At 38.3% G+C, this 21,333-nt stretch overlaps 1 protein-coding gene across 2 annotated transcripts in view; it reads left to right on the top strand.

Moving 5' to 3' along the window:
* Positions 1-21,333, top strand: part of kirrel1b (kirre like nephrin family adhesion molecule 1b) — a 79,262-nt gene that overhangs the window by 53,136 nt on the left and 4,793 nt on the right. The window contains exons 3-14 of one of the 2 annotated variants that reach the window (XM_013909812.1): positions 765-914; positions 2,397-2,554; positions 4,558-4,708; positions 6,075-6,180; positions 6,886-7,034; positions 8,290-8,417; positions 8,852-8,978; positions 11,046-11,146; positions 14,706-14,922; positions 16,453-16,560; positions 19,277-19,404; positions 20,124-20,198. In XM_013909812.1, coding sequence (XP_013765266.1) covers positions 765-914; positions 2,397-2,554; positions 4,558-4,708; positions 6,075-6,180; positions 6,886-7,034; positions 8,290-8,417; positions 8,852-8,978; positions 11,046-11,146; positions 14,706-14,922; positions 16,453-16,560; positions 19,277-19,404; positions 20,124-20,198 — 1,598 coding nt within the window. Of the gene's footprint in view, positions 1-764; positions 915-2,396; positions 2,555-4,557; positions 4,709-6,074; positions 6,181-6,885; positions 7,035-8,289; positions 8,418-8,851; positions 8,979-11,045; positions 11,147-14,705; positions 14,923-16,452; positions 16,561-19,276; positions 19,405-19,852; positions 20,068-20,123; positions 20,199-21,333 lie in introns of those variants that run through there. The other variant, XM_013909811.1, reaches the window with a different exon arrangement.

Genomic DNA, 21,333 nt, shown 5'->3' on the forward strand with positions numbered 1-21,333 from the left:
CTCAAGGAACTACAGTTTAAATGGTTAATTCACCAATATTACTGAGAAACTGTGTTTTTTGTGACACATGTTCTGTTACAGACACACACAGAGTTTTAATTTATAGTCATAACGTTTAAGCTTTTGACTGCAACCCCCAGACAAAACAGGTGAATGACATTTGTCTACAGTCTACAAAACATCACCTAAAAAATTCAAGAGTGACATGTCTTTTCAGAAAATAAGAGACTAGATAGAAAGGCCTACTATCTATCTAGGAATATTACTGAATTCAGATGAATGCCACCTTTAAATTAGCAACATTTCTTTTTATTATTTTATTACTTGTAGCACAGACTAAACTTTTTTAGTAATTTCAGATTTTGGATAGCTTAACAACAACTTTTAACATACAATTTCACAAGAAAGGGTAAATGTGACAAATACCAGCTTGTTTTCTTCTAAGTGACGTGGAAACAAAATATTTCACAACAGGAAACCATCACAGAGTATTTCTAAAAATATATATACTTTCCTCCTCAGAAACAGCAGATACAGATCATTCAGTGAATCCAGTATTGCTGTGATGACTCATGTCTGTAATTGAAGCATTTAATGTCTCTTCCTGCACTCCAACAATCATTTCAGAACAATCAGTCTTTCCTTGAAGTTGGCTCACTATGTATGAAAAAGTATGTGACTGTAATAAAAACAGACTGAAGTAAATGAGTCACAGTGTGAATTATATGCTCTCTAACTGAAAGTTTGCTTGGTTTGCTCAACAGCGTGGCCCAGGTATCGCATCCTGCGTTCTCTCGACATCGGCCAGTACAACTTGGAGATCTCCAACGCCGAGCTTTCTGATGACTCTCTCTATGAGTGTCAGGCCACAGAGGCCGCCTTGCGCTCCAGGAGGGCGAAGCTCAATGTACTCAGTGAGTACCCTGCTGCTACTGATACAGGGGTCTTCTCCTGGTGCATTTTTCTGATTTTCCTCTAACTAGTTAAGTAATTATGCATTGAATCCTCTCAGTAAATCTTTGGGTTTCCTTTTTGCTTTCATTAAACCAACTTTGTCATAAGTTAATATAAATCTCCCACATCCTTAACATTTAAGTGGAAATTGCAGAAATTGTTCTTTCTACAAAGCCTCTGTGCCAGCTTGCTTTTGTTATAATCCCAAATGTGCTGTTTGAGAGTCTGTAGCTTTAAAAACAACTGAGCTGCCACTACCCAAACCCTTTCAGGAAGATGTCTGACAGAAAAAAATTCTCAGTTCAGCTTGCACTAATACACAAAATATTGCATGAAAACAAATTAACCAACGCATAGGTCTCACCTATTAGCTTCAAAATGTCCCTGCACTGTGCTGGTTTTATAAACACACAAGAATTCAAACTAAGAAAGACTTTTGCAGCTGCATATGCAACTTGCAGGTTAGGCAACCAGCATTTCTATTTTTTGCTTACCAAGATTTAGAAGGTTTGGTAAATGATAAAGTAAATAATTAAGAAAATAGGTGTTACTTACAATCACATAGTGCTGCCAATCTGATTGATAACCTGGGACATCTTAACCTTTGCCAAATACTTCACCCAATGTGTATGTATTTTCACATTGTGCTGTGCTGTTAGTCCATTTAGATAGTTTTGGTGTAAATTGCCCATTTTTAGAGATATTGGCTATAGAGAAGTTGCTTTCCCTTAAATATAACCAAGCAAGGCGACAAACCAGTTAGAAGTTTTATGCAGGTCTAATTTTATTCTACCAAACTACATCCAATAACCATACCTCTGTGCAGAAGGTAGCGTGCATCTACTCGTGATGAGAAACTCATTCTAGTGACAGTGTGACAGGGTGTAAACATTAAAGACGACCTCCTTAGCTGAGCTAGCTAGCTGCATCCTTCCTTTGGTGGGCGGATGCAGACAGAGGTAAGAAAATAGCTCCTATGAAACAGCTCACAACAAAATTGTGGATTTTTTTATGAGTAACTGGGTCATGCTTTCTGGAGAGAGACATCGCTGCTGATTTTTAGTTTGTTTGCTTGTTTTTGGCACTTGGGTGAAGCTAGTATCTCCAGAACTGGGCAACTCAAACCATAAAAAAGCAGTAGATTAAACAGGAGAGGAAATGCATGAGGAAAATATGTACATTTAGTTGAGGGTGAACAACTCCTTTAAACGGTTAGCTTAACCAAGAAGCTAATTGTGTTAAATAGGACATTAATACCTAAAAAAGAAACACATGAAAATCATGCCTCTAGTCTTTTGATATGTATGAAAGGTTTTTTTTTACAGTATTATGTGTTTTTATGGTTTACTATATGTATATGTAAAGTTTTTTTCTTTATTTATGTGTTCACACTTACATAAATGTGTCATTTTAAAATATGAATTTGCATATCACCCCTTCAGTCCCCCCTGAGGACCCAGTGGTCGAGGGATCCCCTGAGCTCTTGCTGATGGCTGGTACTTCACACAACCTGACCTGTGTGACTCGTGGGGCCAAGCCTGCGGCACACATCCAGTGGACCAAGAATGGCCTTCCTGCGGAGGGGGCCTACCACTCCACGGTGACTCATACACACCCATGCACACATGCAGATAATAGCAGCCACGTGTGTGTGTGTGTGTGTTTTTCCAAGGGGAGTTTGTAAAGCTCACATAATGATGATTTTGATGATCATGAGTTCACTTGTCGCTGTAAGACTATGTAATACAAACTGTAGAACAATGCAATCTTTGTAATATAATCCACTCTGTGTGTTTATTTGTTTTTATGCTTCTTTTTTTTTTGCTGGAGGCTTGTTATGACGGGTAAATACAGTATGCACACCTCGGGCCAGGCGGCTTCCCAGAAGTCCTCCAGTCAAGAAATAGTGTGCCGATCATTAGTATTTCACACAAAGCGCTCCTTACTATTTAGTCAACAATACACTCACCATATTTATTAAGAAATGATTAATGGTTACAGATTTTAACCTACAAATCAACAGACAGAAACTTTCAATGGGCTTTTTTGGCTATAGTAGCAGCAATAAAGGTGCAGAAACATTACTGAAATGTCTTTGCTAAATCAAAGACATTTCAGTAAGTCTGTTTCCCCTCACACTGAGAAAGCCACAGTTAGAGCAAAGTTCTTACATTTTGAAATGAAAATTAAACCATGAAACTCGCTAAAAGAGGACACGACAAACTTTCAGTCTTAAATTTCCTGCTCTTTGTCAGCTGTAGAGAGACATCAAAATGTGCAGTGTTAACACAGCATGTTGCTGCTGAGCAGATGAAATTGTTAATGTGTAAAAAAACAACTAATACTAGAACAAACAAACTAAGAACACATCGCATTTCCCTCTTTGGGCTGCTATGCATTGCTTCATTCATCCATAGTGAGTCTTAGAAAATATCACAGACTCTATTTTTATGTGTTTTAACAATTCAGTTGATGCACTAAAGCGAGTCTGCAGGGGCAGCTAATTAAAATTAGTGGTTAAGTAGATGTACTTGTGGTATTTCATAATTTTTGTATTAGAAAAAAAAAATACTGTCGCACTTGCACACCTACTCAACACATGTGTTTAATTACACTCTTACTTCAGTAGACTTTATATTGCGAGTGTCAGCCATGCCTTCTACCCGGAAGCAGAGCACATGCTTTCCAGACATCTCTTGCATTCCTCGCTTTACAGTCGTGACACAACTTAAAAGACACAAAGATCCAAGACATGTTTTATTAACCCACTGCCAGAGATTTTCTTTTGTACACACATACAGGCAGGAAATGTATTTGGTGACACCTTGCACACAGTCGCAGTGTTACATTTCTTCCATGTTCAGATTCCTCGCCATCCCGCATATTCTCCTGTACACATGAAAGCAGGTCTGCAAGTGCACGCACGCATAGACACTCGCTCGCATATGCACACTTGTGCTTTTATATGCACAGAGATGCAGCAGCAAACACTGACTCACGCACTCAAACACAGATGTTTTTACATCTCATCACAGCCAGCTTTATGCCCCCCACACATGCTCATACATATTACATGCTGCTCTTATATTACCCTGTTACTGACCACGCATTTAAACTACATTGAAAGCTGTACACAGTTTCTTGACAGATTTTGTGGCTGCGTTTTAAAAAATGCCACCTCCTCATTCCAAGAAAGCTGGATTTTATGTTCATGTTTGCCAGAAGAAGATTTATGGCGTCTCTTTTATGACTGCCACTAAGGACTGTTTACATTATTGATTCATCTATCAATTCTTTTCTCCTACATCTTTCTTTTCCTTCTTAACTTCACATACTTCATATTTTTTTTTCTATTTTTGTCCATGGATTTCTATTTATGTTCAGTTATTTCTCATCTCTCATGGCTCCATTAGTAACTCACCAGTGTCTCTTTCCTTCCCCCACCTGACTTTCTACCTTTATTTCTCCTTTTTTCATCCTTCCTCTCCTCTGTGTATCTTTTCTTTGATCTTACTCTGTGGGCTCTTCTCCCTAAATTCCTCTTATCCTGTCGTCTCCCCTGCTAATACTTGCCCTGTCTCTGCCTTTTTCTTTGTCAAACAGGAAGTGCTGCCAGACAGGAAAAGGGTTACGACCAGGAGCTACCTGCCCATCACACCAGTCGACACAGACAGTGGCAGCAATTTCACCTGTGTGGCCAGCAATCCAGCTGTACCTATGGGGAAACGAACCACCCTAACCCTCAATGTTCACCGTATGTTACTCTTCCTGTCTGCAAGACTTTTAAACACACATAGATGCTCCGGTGATGAAGCAGAGAGTATTTTTTGCAGACAGACTGCAAAATCAGTAAATATTTTTAATTAGCTGTGCCAGCACTCACCAACTTGAAGTAATTACCAGCAAAAAATAATATACATGTCAGTAATGTTCAATACATTCTCAAATCTGGATGTCTTCCAAATTGATTTAGCTTGATTTGTGTTGTTTTAGCACATATTTGGAGGCCCGAAGCAGTTCAGGAATCTACTGTACTTTATCACCCGGTGAGCCAGAAAGTTTTTATGGTGATGAACATAAGAGTTATTGTCAAGAAGGAAAAAGTAGCTTTAATAACTGTTTTACTTAAGATATAGGATCAGTGCAGAAGTCTATAGGTAACCAAAGTTTCTCCTTGAACGACGTTATATGAATCAAAGTCCCATATCCACAGATGTATAAAATCAAACACCTAGGCATGCAGCCTGCCTTTCACAAACATTTGTGAAGGAATGGATTGTTCTAAAGAGCTCACTGAGATTAAGTGTAGCACTGTAATAGGATGCCACTGTTCGTCCTAAATATTCCAAAATCAGCTGTGAGATGAGTTATTCCAAAGCATTTAGAAACTATAGAAACTCAGACACATTCCCAAAACTCTGCTGACTTAATAACTGCAGGTTTCCAAACCTCCTCTGGCATTCATGCAACATCAGCACAAAAACTGTGCACCGTGCGCTTCACAGCATAGATTTCCAACGCTGTAATATGTAGGTGGCCCAGTACTTTTGTTCATATAGTATGCAGCCATTATATTATTCACACTCATGATCTCTATATAAAAGATAAAGGCACCGCTGTGAATTCTGATTTGCAGAGTCCAGTGTTTTTAAGCTTTGGCTTTTTAAGCATTTTCTCCATCAGCATTTTAGAAATTTCAAGCAGAGGGCAGATCTGGGAAACTTGCTCTTTCAGTAGCTGCTTGTCTTTCACATGCTAGATCCCACCCTAAGTCATAATCTGCTTTATTGTTCTTCTGGATATTAATGGGGACTCTAAAATATAAAATGAGCACACTTTTATATTCACTAAGGACCGAAACTTTCAAATGAGAACAAAAAACTCATCAGAACGTGTTCACTGAGGTTTCGGAATAAGGGAACCCAGAGTTTTCTTTACTACCAGAGTTCCTTTTGCAACCATAGGAGGTGTCCCTCGTTGAACATTTAAAAGAATGAAGGTTGAAGGTACTTCTGGATTGCCATCTGCTATATGCATATTTTATAAATACAATTTATGTTCACATTATTGTTAAGTTCATTTAGAATATATATATCAAACGTGTATCTCTCCCTGTGTAGACCCTCCCACCGTGACCCTGTCCATCGAGCCTCGCTCTGTCCTTGAGGGAGAGAGGGTTACCTTTACCTGCCAGGCCACTGCCAACCCTCCTATCATGGGCTACAGGTCTGGATGGGTTTTTTTTAAATATGTGTTTACAGGTTTTTGTTCACTTCAGGCTATGAGAAACTTTTTGATGCTCGTCCTGCAGTGCAGATAAGATGTTTAAAGCCAATATGTTTTCTTTCATCTGTGTGAGTGCGCTCATACCCTCTCCCTGCTGTTGCTCCTGAATAGCAATTTCTGCTTAGAGAACAGAATTGATAAAAGTACTGAACATTTGTACAGCTAAACGCTGACTTTTATCGTAAGTGACAGCACTGAAGCACTAAAACTGCAAAATGCTGGAGTTTAACACGATGGTTGTAATTTGAGGTTTGAGACTCCAACAGAGGGTCCCTGTGTGGGAACACTGCCAGGTACTTAGGCACTAGGCCTACTGAGTGAACATTAAATGTCATCTAATGGACGATGTGCAATATGGTTATTTGATTTTGAGTCAGGTATCTGGCAAGATACAGCACGGATAACAGAAATGAAGAGAAATTTCTTGCAATCATTCCCTCAGGTTTTCGTATTAAAGTCGTGTAAATGTTAGCTTAATTGATAATACAAAAAGAATCATTCTCTTATGGTGAAAATCTAACATTTAGATAACCTCAAAAACCCATTATGCTTTTGAAATATCCAGCTGGGAGGTCTACATAACAATGATTTACAACGCTTAGAAACATGTTGAACTGTGTGTTGTGCTGTGTGTCTCACTGTCAGGTGGGCTAAAGGTGGCGTGCTGCTGGAGGGAGCCAGAGAGAGCGTGTTTGTCACCACCGCAGATCACTCATTCTTCACCGAGCCCGTGTCCTGTCAGGTGTTTAATGCCGTGGGAAGCACTAACGTCAGCATCCTTGTGGACGTGCACTGTGAGTAGAGTGCAAACACTTCTTAGCTGAGTGGGATTCTGATGACATGAATGTGCTTTGTGCTCTTTATTTGTCTAAAGAAACATGCTGCATTTATATTGTTACCATACACCATTCGTGTATTGCGCAATGAGTAAATTCCCAATAGGCTGTTATTGCGTTTTCTCTCGGTTTAAACTGAGTTTAACAAGACACTTAAATGAATTAGGTAAATAATCAAAATGTGAAAGAAGCAATGTGTTTTTCATAGTTAAGGACATATTCATAAAAAGATTGCAGTGAAAAAGGAGAAAAAGAGAAAAGTGTTGCACAAAAATGTCTTCTTTTATGATAGTGAAGTGAACAGAATTCTGAATTCTGCTGTAATAAAACTTCTTTGTAATCGCATGTTTTTTTTTAAACGAATCAAATGAAAATCAACTCAATTTTATTTATGTAGCACCAAATCAACTCAACAGCCACCTCAAGATGCTTTATGATAAAGAGAAACACAATAATAAACTTTATATTGTTGTAGTACTGTATATTGTATATAATGTGTTCTATACAATATAAAGTGTAGACGACTGCTGAAAATCATAAAAATAGCTAAAATAATAAGTTTGACAAAAAAAATGTAATAATTAAAATTTTCAATACATCTACATAAAAATCTTTATTCTATTAAAACAGCAAAAGTGAATACTCCTACTACTACTACTAATTTTACTACTGCCATTAATAATAGTACTAATGGGCTCCTTCTGCCCTCCCTGTAATGCTGTGGCTTGAAGTGTAATGGCTGAAAGCATCACTACATGTTTGTTGTTTTGCTTTGAGGAACAGATAAAAGAGAAGAACCGGAGACTCTGCGGGGCATTCCCAGTTCATAAAACAATAGCATTTTCAGAGGCCGTCTGATGCAAGGGCATGTAGACTTGTAAACCTTAAAGACTAAAAAGGGAATTTTAAAATTTGTGCAAAAACTACCAAAGCAGTGTAAATAGGCTTTAAAGTGCTTTTCTGGTCTTCGGTGTGCAGAATCTATTAGCTTTTTGAAATTCGGATTAAAAACTATTTTGTTTTTGTACCTTTTACATAAAATATAAGTGTAATTATTGTATTTTTGTTTTGCCCTAATGCTTTTTGCTTTTTGTCTTTGTAAAGCACATTGAATTGCTTTGTATGAAAGGAGCTATATAAATAAATTTGACTTTGACTTTGGTAGGAACCCTTTTGTTGCTCATTTGGTGATCGGATTGCTATTTTCTTTCAGTTGGCCCCATACTGGTAGTGGAGCCCAGGCCGGTTACAGTGGATGTGGACGCAGACGTCACTCTGAACTGCAAGTGGTCTGGAAACCCTCCTCTCACTCTCACCTGGACTAAAAAGGGTTCCAGCATGGTAAAAAGACATTGTTACCTTTGAACTTAAATCTAAGATCACCCATTCATGATGGATTAAAGTATTATTTCTATAAATACTTATTAATTACTGAAATATATAGACTATAAAGTGAGAACAGCTAATGTAGTTGTAGTCCTAACCATATAATATATAAGCACATCTATATTAAGGACCTAGATTTTGTTAATGTTTGCTCAGTTGTAAAGCCATCTTCATATCTTAAATTTTTAATTTTTAGCTAACAAGTTAAAAAGAGCTTGAGGGGAAAAAAAACTAATGGTGCCCTCCAAGTAAATCAACATGCTATATGAATTAAAAATAGATAATCCTCCCTCCAACCTCCTTTTTTAACATCTCTCCAGTCTGCTTATCTCTGTTCTTTTCCTCTTCATCGGCCTGTTTTTTTCCCCTACCTGTGTGTGTGCGTCCAGGTGCTAAGCAACAACAACCAACTGCATCTGAAGTCAGTGAGCCAGGCTGATGCAGGCCAGTATGTCTGCAAGGCCATCGTGCCCCGAATTGGCGTGGGAGAGACCGAGGTTACGCTCACTGTCAACGGTCAGTTAATCTTCACTTACTCTGCATTATCAAGAAAAGTGTCGATATTAGCAAAACTCACAACATTTGTAAAGAGATCTCCCTACACAAAGCACAGCCCTAATTCTTAATAAACAAGGCATAATGAAACCACACAGACCTGCAGGATGTGTTTATTTGATCTAGTGTTAAATGTAAGCATGCATCTATCTGAATCGCTCTGACAGCTGAAGAGACTGAGTGAATGGAGCACAGTACTGTATGGGCCTGTCGACCCGACCTGATTTATTCCGGCCTGACCCAAATGATCTAATCAGCTAATTTTTCAGTCATGAACAGGCCAAAACCCAATATTTCAAAATCTCACAGAGCGGCCAGCAGGTACTTAATAAATCAAAACTGATTCACCAAGAACACAGTGATAAAAAGAGAGTTCACAAATGCCCCTTAAATCTTCACTAAATAGCCAAGTTCCTGATCAAACAAGAAAAGAAAATCACTGGCATGTCCTTGCAAATGAAAAGCTAAAAGCTTTTTTCATTTTATTAATGATCTGGTGATTATTTTGGCACTCATTCACTAATCAGACACTTAGTGTGAACACAGTAAAGTATTTGTACCATCCACCTCGTTCCCATGACTCACTGCAAAGCATGATGCATTGTTTTAGTGGAGCTATTTATACTTCTGCAGAGCACGGTTACTGTATAGCACACCAGCTTTGGTTTCATAGTTCAGCATCACACTTTATCTGACGATTGCATGTGTCATACATTTAATCAACTTAAATATGCTTTATAATACAAATATAATATTTACATAAAAATAACCTAAATGAGTTCAAAATAGCAACAAAATGGCAGAAAAGAGAAATAACAAAGAACAGAGAGAGATGAAAGACACTAAAAAGTTATCATCCACAGGCAGCTCGAATGGCAAACGCTCCTTTTACAAAACAGCAGAGCCTCTTTCTCCAATCTACAGAAATTTAGAGACATATATGGTGTTAATAGGTCTTTGATATACTTCAGAGCAAGGCCGTTTAATTCTTTAAAGAAATTAATAAAATTTTAAAATCAATAGAGAATCGAACAGGCAGTCAGCGCAAATTTGCCAGCACTGGAGTAATGTGATCATTTTTTTTAATACCAGATCAGCAGAGATTTTTCCTCAGCTGGATTCAGTTGCGAGAGCTCGAACTGATGATTAAAACCACTGCAGTCAAGTCCAGAAACACAGTAATTAAATCCATGCATGACAATTGAAAATAAGATGACTGGATGGTATTTTCAACTTGTGAATCAATACAGAGGTCAGTGCTAAAAGCAGCTTTAAATATTTTCCTCACATTAACTTTATTTTCCACTCTGATTTATTTTTATTTCTCATACAGAGTGATGGTGGGCTATGCAAGCGCCGTTACATGCGTGTTACTTTTATTAGCCCGGTTTCATTACTGAAAAGGAGAGCACTGCAGTGCGGTTGCTGTGTTAACAGTCTTTCATTCACTGTGATAGAGAGTGACAGTATTGCAGCGAGCAGGTTTTCAGTGACTTTGCTCAGAGTGTTTTTGTGAAAAGCAGTAGATAACAGCAAAATCTTTCTGCAACTTGCTCAGAGTTGTCGTTACCATTAAAATTACCCACCTGCAACAGACATTTCACAGATTTTCTGCATGACCAAGCTCTGAATGCATCTTTCAGCTTTTCTTGGCCTTTTTTAAAACTCTTTGTGTACAATCTTCGAGCACATAGCCAGAGTTAGGAAACACTATTATCAATGCAGTCTGAAATATAGAGGTATAGAGGTTGAAGAACTGTCTATGGGATGTATTAATACTAGAGAATACACCTCTTCTTTCCTTAATAAAGCAATTATTTGTGCCAAACAATGTCCTCTAATAGCAGACACTATATAAGAAAAAAAATTTCTCATTTGCTTTTTGGGGTTCTCTCTTAATTCTACAAATGAATATGATTTTTTTTTATGAATGACAGTTTTTCTTCATTGTAGTAATCCTCCTCTCTGTGCATGTATCCCTCTCTCTCTCTCTCTATCTCTTTGCCTTGTGCTATCTCACCCGTTCAGGCCCCCCTATCATCTCCAGTGATCCGGTTCAGTACGCTGTCAGAGGGGAGAGAGGGGAGATCAAATGTTACATCGCCAGCACCCCTCCACCTGATAAGATTGTAAGTCCATCCTTGGAAGTTGTAATCTTCTGCAGAGGTGCTTGACCTTTTCAGATTGCATCTGCCTCACACAGAATCGGGATCGCAACGCCTCGTCCACCCCGAAAACAAAATGATTTTTACTTTCTCTCACCAGCCTGTGTCACACAGACCGACATAAGCGACTGTTCTCCAATGATTACGGGAGAACAATCTGTTCCTCCTCTGTGGTGGAAGGTGTGACTCATCAAAAACAGCTGCTGTAGTGTTTGGCTGAAAAGAAAGAGGACACACACACACTAAACTGTGCAGCGTGATCCAGTGAGATGTTGGAGTGCAGTAGATTAGATTCAGCTTCGATTGACGCCACACGTTACATGTTACTAAAGTATTTGTAAAGGTTTTGTGTTTGAATGGCTTGCGGTGAGTTGCACATTTTAAGTCTTTTTATTGAAAAGTAAAAGTGATTAAAAAGTGGAAATCACTGTGACTTTAATGTTCAAAAACATATTAAACGATCCAAGTAATAAATCACAGCTAAACGTGCCTGCAGTTTATACAATTTACAACAAATTGGTGTATGACAGGCAGGTATGAAATTGGCTGTAACTCTCACACCATCACAAAATAGCTACGACATATTTTTCTATTATTGACAAAGCTGTTTCTACAAGCCTTTAAATGTCACCACACAGGTTTTGTAGGACACTCAAATTACCACTATTTCACCAGTGAAAAAATACATTCAGTCAGTGGATGGACGTGTATATGTCAACTTTCAGGAAGTCTTTAGCTGTTACAAATAAAAGACCAAGCTCACATCAATGTGTAATCCTGCAATATCTACCATACATACATGTTTACTGCTCTCTTAAAGTCAAATATGTGGGAAAAAAAATGAAATTATAAAAGAAATGTTGAAGTGTCTTTAAATGAATCATCTCCTCCGAATCCTCCACCATCTTTCAGGGATGCAGTGATGCTTGTACCTCTATTTTGGGAATCGACTGTAAACATGACAAGTTTCACAGTGATGGAATCAATCACATTACAAAGACAGCCAAGTGTTGGTTTCAGATTTATTTCACTGTCTACAACCTTTGGTGTAGTTTAGTTATATCAGGATCAATCAAAGTATTGATCATCCCTTCCTCTTCTTATGATGTAAGACTCATTTTTCAACACAGGAGTAAAAAGTGATCTGCAATTAAGGAAAAAACAAAAACAAAAGTAGGTATAGATTTCTTTTGGCAAAAATGTAATTTATTTATGATATATTCACCTTGAAGTATTCATATGGTAGTTTACCTACTTAGCCTTAACCAGCTAAAAGTTTGAGCCTGTGAGTGTTTTCAGGATATCCGACCGATGGCTCTAGTAACCTGATAACAGCTATCGAGATATTCATTATTTGTGAATTCAGAGCAAAATTGTAAATATATAAATAAAATGGTGCATTTATTTAAACGTAAACATGACTGGTTAATAACACATGTACTTCAAGTGGACTACAGATAGAAACCAGTCACCACCTGTCACCATATGCTGTGCTCCTTTCCTACAGATTCTACATTATCCATATGCAGATATTATATTGTGACCCCCTCATATGTATCATTACTCAGAGCTGGTTATCACCTGATTGGAAGGTTACAGAAATGTGCTGCTGAAAGATTTGAATCTTGTATCAGCTTTTATACAGTTACCCTTGAGTAAGGCATTACACAACCCACACCTCCTCCAGTGCTGTGTGTGGGTTAAAGGTCTTCCTTTGAGCTCAGGTGTGACTTTGTAAAGATGTAGGACTGCGATTCGTGAAATGAACACTTTCAGGCTATTTTTCCTAAAGACTGACTCAGTTTTCTTACGAAATACCATCAGTATGACTTAGAAATACCATAATCACATAAATTTCAAACCCTCACATAAAGACAATCAGCATCCAGAATCAAGCTGTGCACCCGAAGCTCAGTTAAGTCCTTTTCAAAGTAAGCACCATCATTTCTTTTAAAGAAAGCTTTCTCTCAGATTGCCTTTCCAGAAAACTATAATTGAGTATCTGCCTGAATTTGCCATACCAGCTGTGTGTGCTGTTTTTCTCCTAAGGTAACTGAGAGCAATGCCTGACCAAACTCAAATTTAATTTAAAGTGAGGTTTATATAAGTTAAAATATAAGTGGTTTGGCATTTTATATAAAATTTCAAAAAGAATACGATGACCAGTATGCACTCATATCACAAAAAGAAGCAAAAAGAACTGAAATAAAGCCACTTACACCATTTGAGTTTGAAGGCTAGAATGAGTCAGAGAGAGTGGGGGTGAAGTAGATCGAAATGAGAAGGAGAGAGATGGAGGGAGAGTAAAATTTTGTACCTTTCAGCGTCAATTATCCAATTGTGCAGCGCCGACATGACAGAAATCAGAGCTTTTAGAAAGCTTCAGCCCCCTGCTGCATTGGCAGAGAGCTCAGAGCGTATAATGTGATATGACATTATAGTCTAGGCTTAATGCAGAGACACAGGGACTCATAAAATATGAAGTATGATGCTGTGTGTGTGTGTGTGTGTGTGTGTATGAAAAAGTGTGGGCAGTGTGTGTGTGTACGGAGAAAGAGGGACAGAGATGCAGACAAAGGTGGTGCAACATAATTATTGTGAGGAAGTGCGATTAAAGAGAGAGAGTGAAGAAAATGAAGCGTTCTGCAAAAAACGTCCCTGGTTGAGTCTTTAAAGACATTCGCCTTTTTAATTTTTTCAAGCCAGGTTAAGAGGTACATTAGCCCAACATTTGGGTGTATGTATATTTGATATTGTCATGCTCTATATTTAATACCCTGGGAATTCCACCTCAGCAGATTTTAAGTAGAAAAACCTGCTCGAGTTTTTACCTCTCGTGTACACTTGCTGCACTGTGTGTGTCTCTTCTTCTTAAGCAGAACTGTTTTCTCACCCACTCAGAAAACTCTGCGCACACATTTTAATTGGGGAATAGTGTACCAGTTACCAAGGTGTGAAAATATAATCTTTCGATCTTAAAATGTATTTCCTCGCTTTTGTCTCTTTTAACACGTCTTAACAACAGCCCATCTGTTGCTCGTGTGTGCGTGTGTGTGTGTGTGTGTGTGTGTGTGTGTGTGTGTGTGTGTGTGTGTGTGTGCGTCCCTCGATGTGAGGCTATCGTGAAAAAGTGAAATCAGCATTATTGATCCCTGAGGTTAAAGTGGATGATTGCAGCAGAAAATGTTGGAGTTTAGATAAAAATCAAACAAATTACAGATGCTGGTGATTAGATCAGCATCACATTAATACAGCTTGGAGGAGATGTGTTGATGTGTTAGGCACATATTTATATATTTATATATTTACAGATATATCAAGTCTTTATTCTTAACTTAATCTAAAGCTGAAGTACACTTGGGCAGCTTTTTTAGAGGCTTTGAAGAAACAGAACAAATGCAAACTCCAAAATGTTTTACTGACATCTTAAAATGTATTTTACCAGCTGTGTGTGATAGCCTTGGCCTCTTCTCTGTCAGGTTGTCCAGGTTTAGAAGTCAGGCCTTTGGTATCTTTGTTACAGGTTTGGGCGTGGAAGGAAAACGTCTGGGAAAAAGAGAAAGGCACATTAATGGAGAGGTACACAGTGGAGCAGAGTAAACCTCCATCTCAAGGCGGGGCTGTTCTCTCCACCCTGACCATCAACAATGTCATGGAGTCAGACTTCCACTCCCCGTACAACTGCACTGCCTGGAACTCCTTCGGACCTGGCACCATGATTATCACACTGGAGGAGAAGGGTATGAAAGGGGGGAAGGGAAACATATGTTGAACATGGTGGTCATGCTGAGTACTCCTCACATGTACACATTACAGAAAATAAACTACAGTCATCTTTACTTGCTATTATCAATTCAAATATTAGCATAATGGAATTATGGAGAGACTGTGTTGAAGTTAGGGTTTTAGGTTGTTTTTTTTTATAACTTGTTCAACTTTAAAGCACAGATGAAGCTTGATCAATTTTGAGCGTGATCAATGCAGATTGCAGTAAGTAGTAGTAAATATGTTAGTAAACAGAATTAAAATATTTATCAAATATATCATAAATGTGTATCTAATTTTCATGAGCTGCTCTTCTTGTCTTTTCAAACACATAGATACACAACTACTCCACTGGCAGAAGCACAAAACCCCTCTTGCCTTCCTAGTTTAATGCTAGAATTATGTTTTCTGTTTGGCTACTGCATTGTGGAAGTTTACATACATAAAGCAAAAGCATAGAAGAAGACAAAGATTATATGTAGCAACCATGGATGTTAACATTACACTGGACTTTCTCATTGTTGGGTTCCAGGTGTGGCGTTTCTGTATAAATCATTCGGACGTGGCAAACTTTGAGAGAAATACTCCAGCTTTCCAATTTTTCAAAAAAATTGGCTTTGGAAATAATTTATTAGGAAGGTGTTAAATTAATTTGTTGGGCTTTAAATACCATGAAGAAAAAAATTTTCTGGGTGAGCTTTTTGTGATGCGCAACAGGAATTTACATCAACAAAATATTAATATAAAGAATGAAATATCAACTGGATGTTTCATATTAAAAATCTCTATATCTCTTCATTTCTAGATGCTCCTCACTCATCTATGTGTGTGGCTCAACTGAAGAAAGGCAATATCACGTAATCTTCATCATAAGAATTAAGAAACTTAATTCCAAATTTGATGACGGTTGGTTGTGTGCTTTGTCGTTTGTTTTGTGATGAAGGCAAACAGCTGAGTTTTTAAGTGCTGAATTTGTTTACTGAAAAAAAAAATCAGACGGGGAACTTAATGTCCCCGAACAAGATGTTCTTCTCTTCCTTACAAGCTCAAATGCCCTTGAACAAGATTATTAAGCTGTGGCCTCAGCCAGAGAACAGATAGATAGTGTTGTTAGTCCATTCTGGATGGTTACATATTTTATTGCCAGAGCTTGGTATGCCACATTACATTGAGAAAATGGCTTCTCCATGCTCTGTCAAACTGTTATTGTTTCAACTGTCAGATTTCGCCGGCTTCAGAAAATCTCCCAAACATCTTTGAAAGCGAGAAAAAGAGACGGAGCCTGGATTTTCCCCTCACATGTTCACTTAAAGCATTTCATTCCTTGTCTGACTGGTGCTGCTTCTGCGCCTTATCAACAGAAGCAGCCCTCAGAGATTCAATATTAAGCTAGAACACCAGTGGATTTGTGCTTAAACGACGCTGCATCCGCGCAGGTTTCTGTAACAATGAGGCAGCAGCTGTCCCTCAACCCCATACCCTTTTTCTGCATGTGTTTGTTTCAGATATTGTTCCAGTGGGAATTATCGCTGGTGGCACGGTGGGCTCCTCCATTCTGCTGCTTATTTTTCTACTGGCACTCGCCTTCTTCCTGTACCGCCAACGCAAAGGCAGTGAGTGCACACAGTCGCTCTCTAATGTGTTTGTGTAGGGGCATGTACACACTTATATTGTGTGTGTGTCTATCAGTCTTTCTTTTATCCACTCTCTACAACTGTCATTCTGCTTTTCCTGGAAAAAAGGGACACTTGCCAGCCATATAGCAAGCGATATTAATGAATATTCATATAATATGGCAAACTGCCTTAAAACGCCTACTGTACATTTCCCTTTTAATTCTTTTGACTTATATTTATAAGCTGCTTCTATGCTAGATAAAGTACATAAACAACAGAGCAGAAAACAAGAGCATTCAGAGGTGAATAGTATTTAAATTATGAATTCCTATATGTTATTTCTACAGCCTGCAGCAATCCAATTAGTATTTATGAACACAAATCACGCTTCTGTTAAACGGGGAGCTGAAAACAAGCGGCGTCTCTTAGTTGTTTAATTTTGAGCCGCTCCATCTCAAATAAAGAAGTGGGAAAGACAGTGAAGGTGACTGGCAGAGTCCCCAGAGGGATTTTCTGTGGATAAGAGTGTATTTTTTTCTGGTTCAGAGCTGATAACACCTCTACAGAAAAGAAACCGTTTGGAAATAGAAACTCAAACAAACATCTTTGTGGCTCCAGATAAACAGTCTTTCATTTGTCGTCTACGATGCAGCGCGACACTTCACAGATTTAAATCTCTACTTTTAAGGTTTCTGGCTGTGGAAGTGAGTTGTTTGTGCTGACAAATGTTGACTGCTTTGCGACTGAAGCATGTTGAGTTGAGCATTTTAAGTTGCACGAGACAGTATAGAAATACACTTCTTTTATTGCCCTAATATTTACATGTTTGCAGTTATAGACAAGACTGCCTTATCCTAGCTCAATAAAACCATTTGCACACAGTAAGTATATTTAATATCAACATTTTAGGTTGACTTTTACCAAGTTTAAATTCACAAAATGTGTTGGAAAGGTGGGGTTTAGGTTTTCCAGCTTTAATTTGAAGGGTTTAATAGAAACGTATGGAGGAGAGAAAGAGCACACGGATGTTATAATAATATTATAGTAATGTTATAGCACGGGCCTGTGCAAATGGATACTGAGCCAAAGCATGCTGCAAAAGAGTTTCTCAAAGTAAAAAAAATTGATATTGTGGAATGGCCAAGACAGTCACCTGACCTCAACTCAACAGAGCAGCTTCTCATTTATTAAAACTGTAAAAAAGGAATGCAGAATGACCCAAAAATGAGCAGCAACTGAGACTGAAACGGCTGCAGGAAGGAAACATAACTCAGGGCTGAGACTTCAGGCATTCATTGACTGCAAAAAAATCTCATCCAAGTATTAAAAACTTTCCCAACATTTAAAATTATGACAGTTTGTCCAATTACTTTTGAGCTATATAAATGGAAAAATATTTACTAAATGACTGTCATTCCTACAGTAAAGCTGAAAGTCTACAGGTAAAGGACGTCATCATTTTGTTTTTATTTCAAATCCACCTGTGGAGCTGCTTGTTTTTGAGAAAAACTGGCTAAAAAAATTAGATTCTTTCACATGGTATGCTATTTGTTCTGAAGGCTTTTTTTAAAATAAAAAATTGCAGACACTTCCACAGCATCTACTTTTAGAAAACTAAGCTGCTAAAGTCAGAAACACGAAACTATGGTGGCCCTGAGAGGCCAAACGGACTGTAACTTAAGAAAACACCAGCAATAAGAAAAACACTGCAAAAGCACACAAAACAAAACGGAAATAGGAAAAAACAGATTTCCAAAAGCTCAAGGGAGACAATAACCCGACGGACCAGTTGCAGGAGCCAAAATATGCTAATTGCGCTGGGAGACACTTAAAAGAAGTGGACGATCTATCGGTTTTGTGAGGAAAGAAAAGATGAGAGGTAAGTGTGTTAGCCTAACTATTAGCCTAAAAATCCGTCATAAGTATTATATGAATCGTTTTGGGTTCCTGCAACTGGTCCATCAGGTTATTGTCTCCCCAGAAACACTTCCCTTGTGAGTTTGGAAATCAGTTTTTTCCTATTCCCGTCGTCATTTGTCCTATTTCCGTTGTGTTTTGTGTGCTTTTGCAGCGTTTTTCTTATTGCTGGTGTTTTCTTAAGTTGCAGTCCGTTTGGCCTCTCAGGGCCACCATACGAAACAGTAGCCGACCCAAAATACAAAGTCCAGCCAAGCAGATGTATTAAAAACGACAGTATACCAAGACACACAAACTATGAAACAATACATATAGACACAGAATACAAAATGATAACCACATAAACAATTAAGAAAAAACTAATATCACACCTACAAGGAAAGGACAAAGGTGGTTAAAACTGAGAAGTTCGTATATAAAAGGCAACAAAGCAAATAATGAATCATCCTTGGATTTGCAGACAGAGACATCTGCTGAAACGATATTTATCTTTCTTATAAATTTTAATCAAAACAACCCCTGATAAAGAAATTATTGCCCAAGTAGAGTGGAGATATTTTAGCATATTCTTTCACTGTCATATCTTTAGAGTTCATGTTGTGATATTTTTCATTTCTTTTAAGGCTGTCAGCATGCCAAGGCAAATAATGAACCAGGCAAGCTGAACAAATTTAAAACAAAAAATAATGCTGAAGTTTTCTTTTCTTGCTACTTTTCTAGCTAGACTGAAAAAGAAGTCAATCATTTATCTTAACATTACCACACATTATAACCGGCGGTTGTGTTTTTCTTCCAGGTCGAAGGGGTGTCACCCTCGGTAAACCAGACATCAAGGTAGAAACGGTGAACAAAGAAACCCACAGCCTGGAGGAGGAGGCGGCCAACGTCTCCACAGCAACCCGGATGGTCAAGGCTATGTACTCTGTGAGTAGACTCCCATCTGAGTCACCGGGGGCCGTGGAGAGGAGGCGTATGGGTCAATGGCCTTAAATGTACAGATACACTGACACTAAAGGCGACTTGGCAGGAGAGGCACACACAGACATTCTCACAATCACACAATGGGAACAAAGACACACGCACAAGGCCTCACTAAAGACACACTAAAAACACAAATCCATAAAAAAGATGTCAAAATATATGCGCGCACACACTCGACTCAAAATCAATAAAGCACAATGAAGCATGTGTACACACACATATGAGGAGAAACAAGGACAAGACATTCACGCATAGATACAGGAGAAAAACTAACTGGGGGAAAAAATACACCGTTTTTCCTCAATGCACACATATTTGTGCACTCAAAAAACACAGAAATAATAAACAAATATACAGACACACACTCATTTTAACATTTTGTTCCTTTTAGAGGAGAATTCAACCCCGGAAGTCCTGGAGAATCTAATCGACGCAGCTCCTCTGACGCGGTTTTAAAGCTCGGGCAAAAACACCTTTTTCTCCAACAACTAACCGTTTCTCGTCTTCCGGTCTCTTGGGATTCAAAACCTGAAACTCTGTTTTCCTCTCCCCTCCCTCTCTTCTTCCTCCTTTCCTTTTTCACCCTCCCTCTTTCCGTGTGTGTGTTTCGTTGTTTGATGGTTTAGTTTCTGCCCTCTGTTTCCCTCTCTCCCTCCACTCAGCCATTCAAAGATGACATGGACCTGAAGCAGGACGTCAGAAGCGAGAGTGACACCCGGGAGGAGTACGAGCTCAAGGTGAGATGAGTCAGCGAAGATATGTTGGCATGCTCGCGCTGGATTAAAATAAAATAAAAAACACTTATCTAGAGCATCGCTGGACATTTGGCGTGGTGCATGAGATTTGTGATCATGTTCTTCAGGTCCTGGCTTTACATCACAGTTAAAGCAACTTTTTCTGTAGTGCCTTTTTTTTGAGTGTGAGTGTCCTGGCATAGAAACCTCCACTATCTGTATCTGAGTTCACTTATAGAGTCTGATGATCGGGTATCTCTTGAAAAGGCCAGAACTCTGTATTCTTTGGCAGCTCGACCCTACTGTGATTGGCACACGGCTGCAAATAACGTAGTTTTAACTTTTCTAGACTAAATAAGTAAAAGACAATAAATAAACAATGCAAGTGTTTCAGTTTCTTCACCAGTAATGTAGCATATTTAACTTGATTACTTCTTGATTACTTTCCTAAGCATTTTTAAACTGGGTGATAAAGCAGCAAAGTCCTCCACAGGATGCTGAAGTTTCAGGTTTGATATCGAGCGTTTCAGTGTTAGCAGAGTTTTTCATTGTTTCTATACAATCTTTACACCGTACTGTAAGTTAGAGCCTTTTTTGGCATATTCGGCTTGTTGTGGGCATGGCAGACAGTGGTTGCTTGGAGGAATTCATATTGATTTCAATCCTAGATGAGGAGGTGCAAGTTCAAAGAAGAGTCAAAGTCAAAAACACTGCTTTGAATTTTAGTCCATACTACCAAATGCAAAGAGCCTGTGTAGAAACAACTCTTTGTAAATAGTCCTGGCCTTGGTGGTTTTGGTCTTTCCCAGCAGTTTTGTCAAGAAATAAAAAATATTAAATGTTTGGACGTAACCCTTTATATGTAAATGTAATTAGAGTACATATCTGTCTTTGGTAATATTTTGGTATTTAATAATGAATTTCTATTACACATACACAGTGCTGCATTACTCATATCATTACATTTTTGTGTGTATGCATGAAACAACAGCACACTATCATTATCACCATGCATATCTTGTGACACTCTACAATTTCAGCAATATAAGACAACATAATGCAAGATTTGTAGAACTCTAATTTAACTTTTATTTTTAGATTATTATACTTTTTTCCTTTTGATTTGTTTTGTAGCAAC

This window comes from Pundamilia nyererei, unplaced genomic scaffold, assembly GCF_000239375.1.
Source record: "Pundamilia nyererei isolate P.nyererei 1_Seehausen unplaced genomic scaffold, PunNye1.0 scaffold00031, whole genome shotgun sequence".
Taxonomy (NCBI): domain Eukaryota; kingdom Metazoa; phylum Chordata; class Actinopteri; order Cichliformes; family Cichlidae; genus Pundamilia; species Pundamilia nyererei.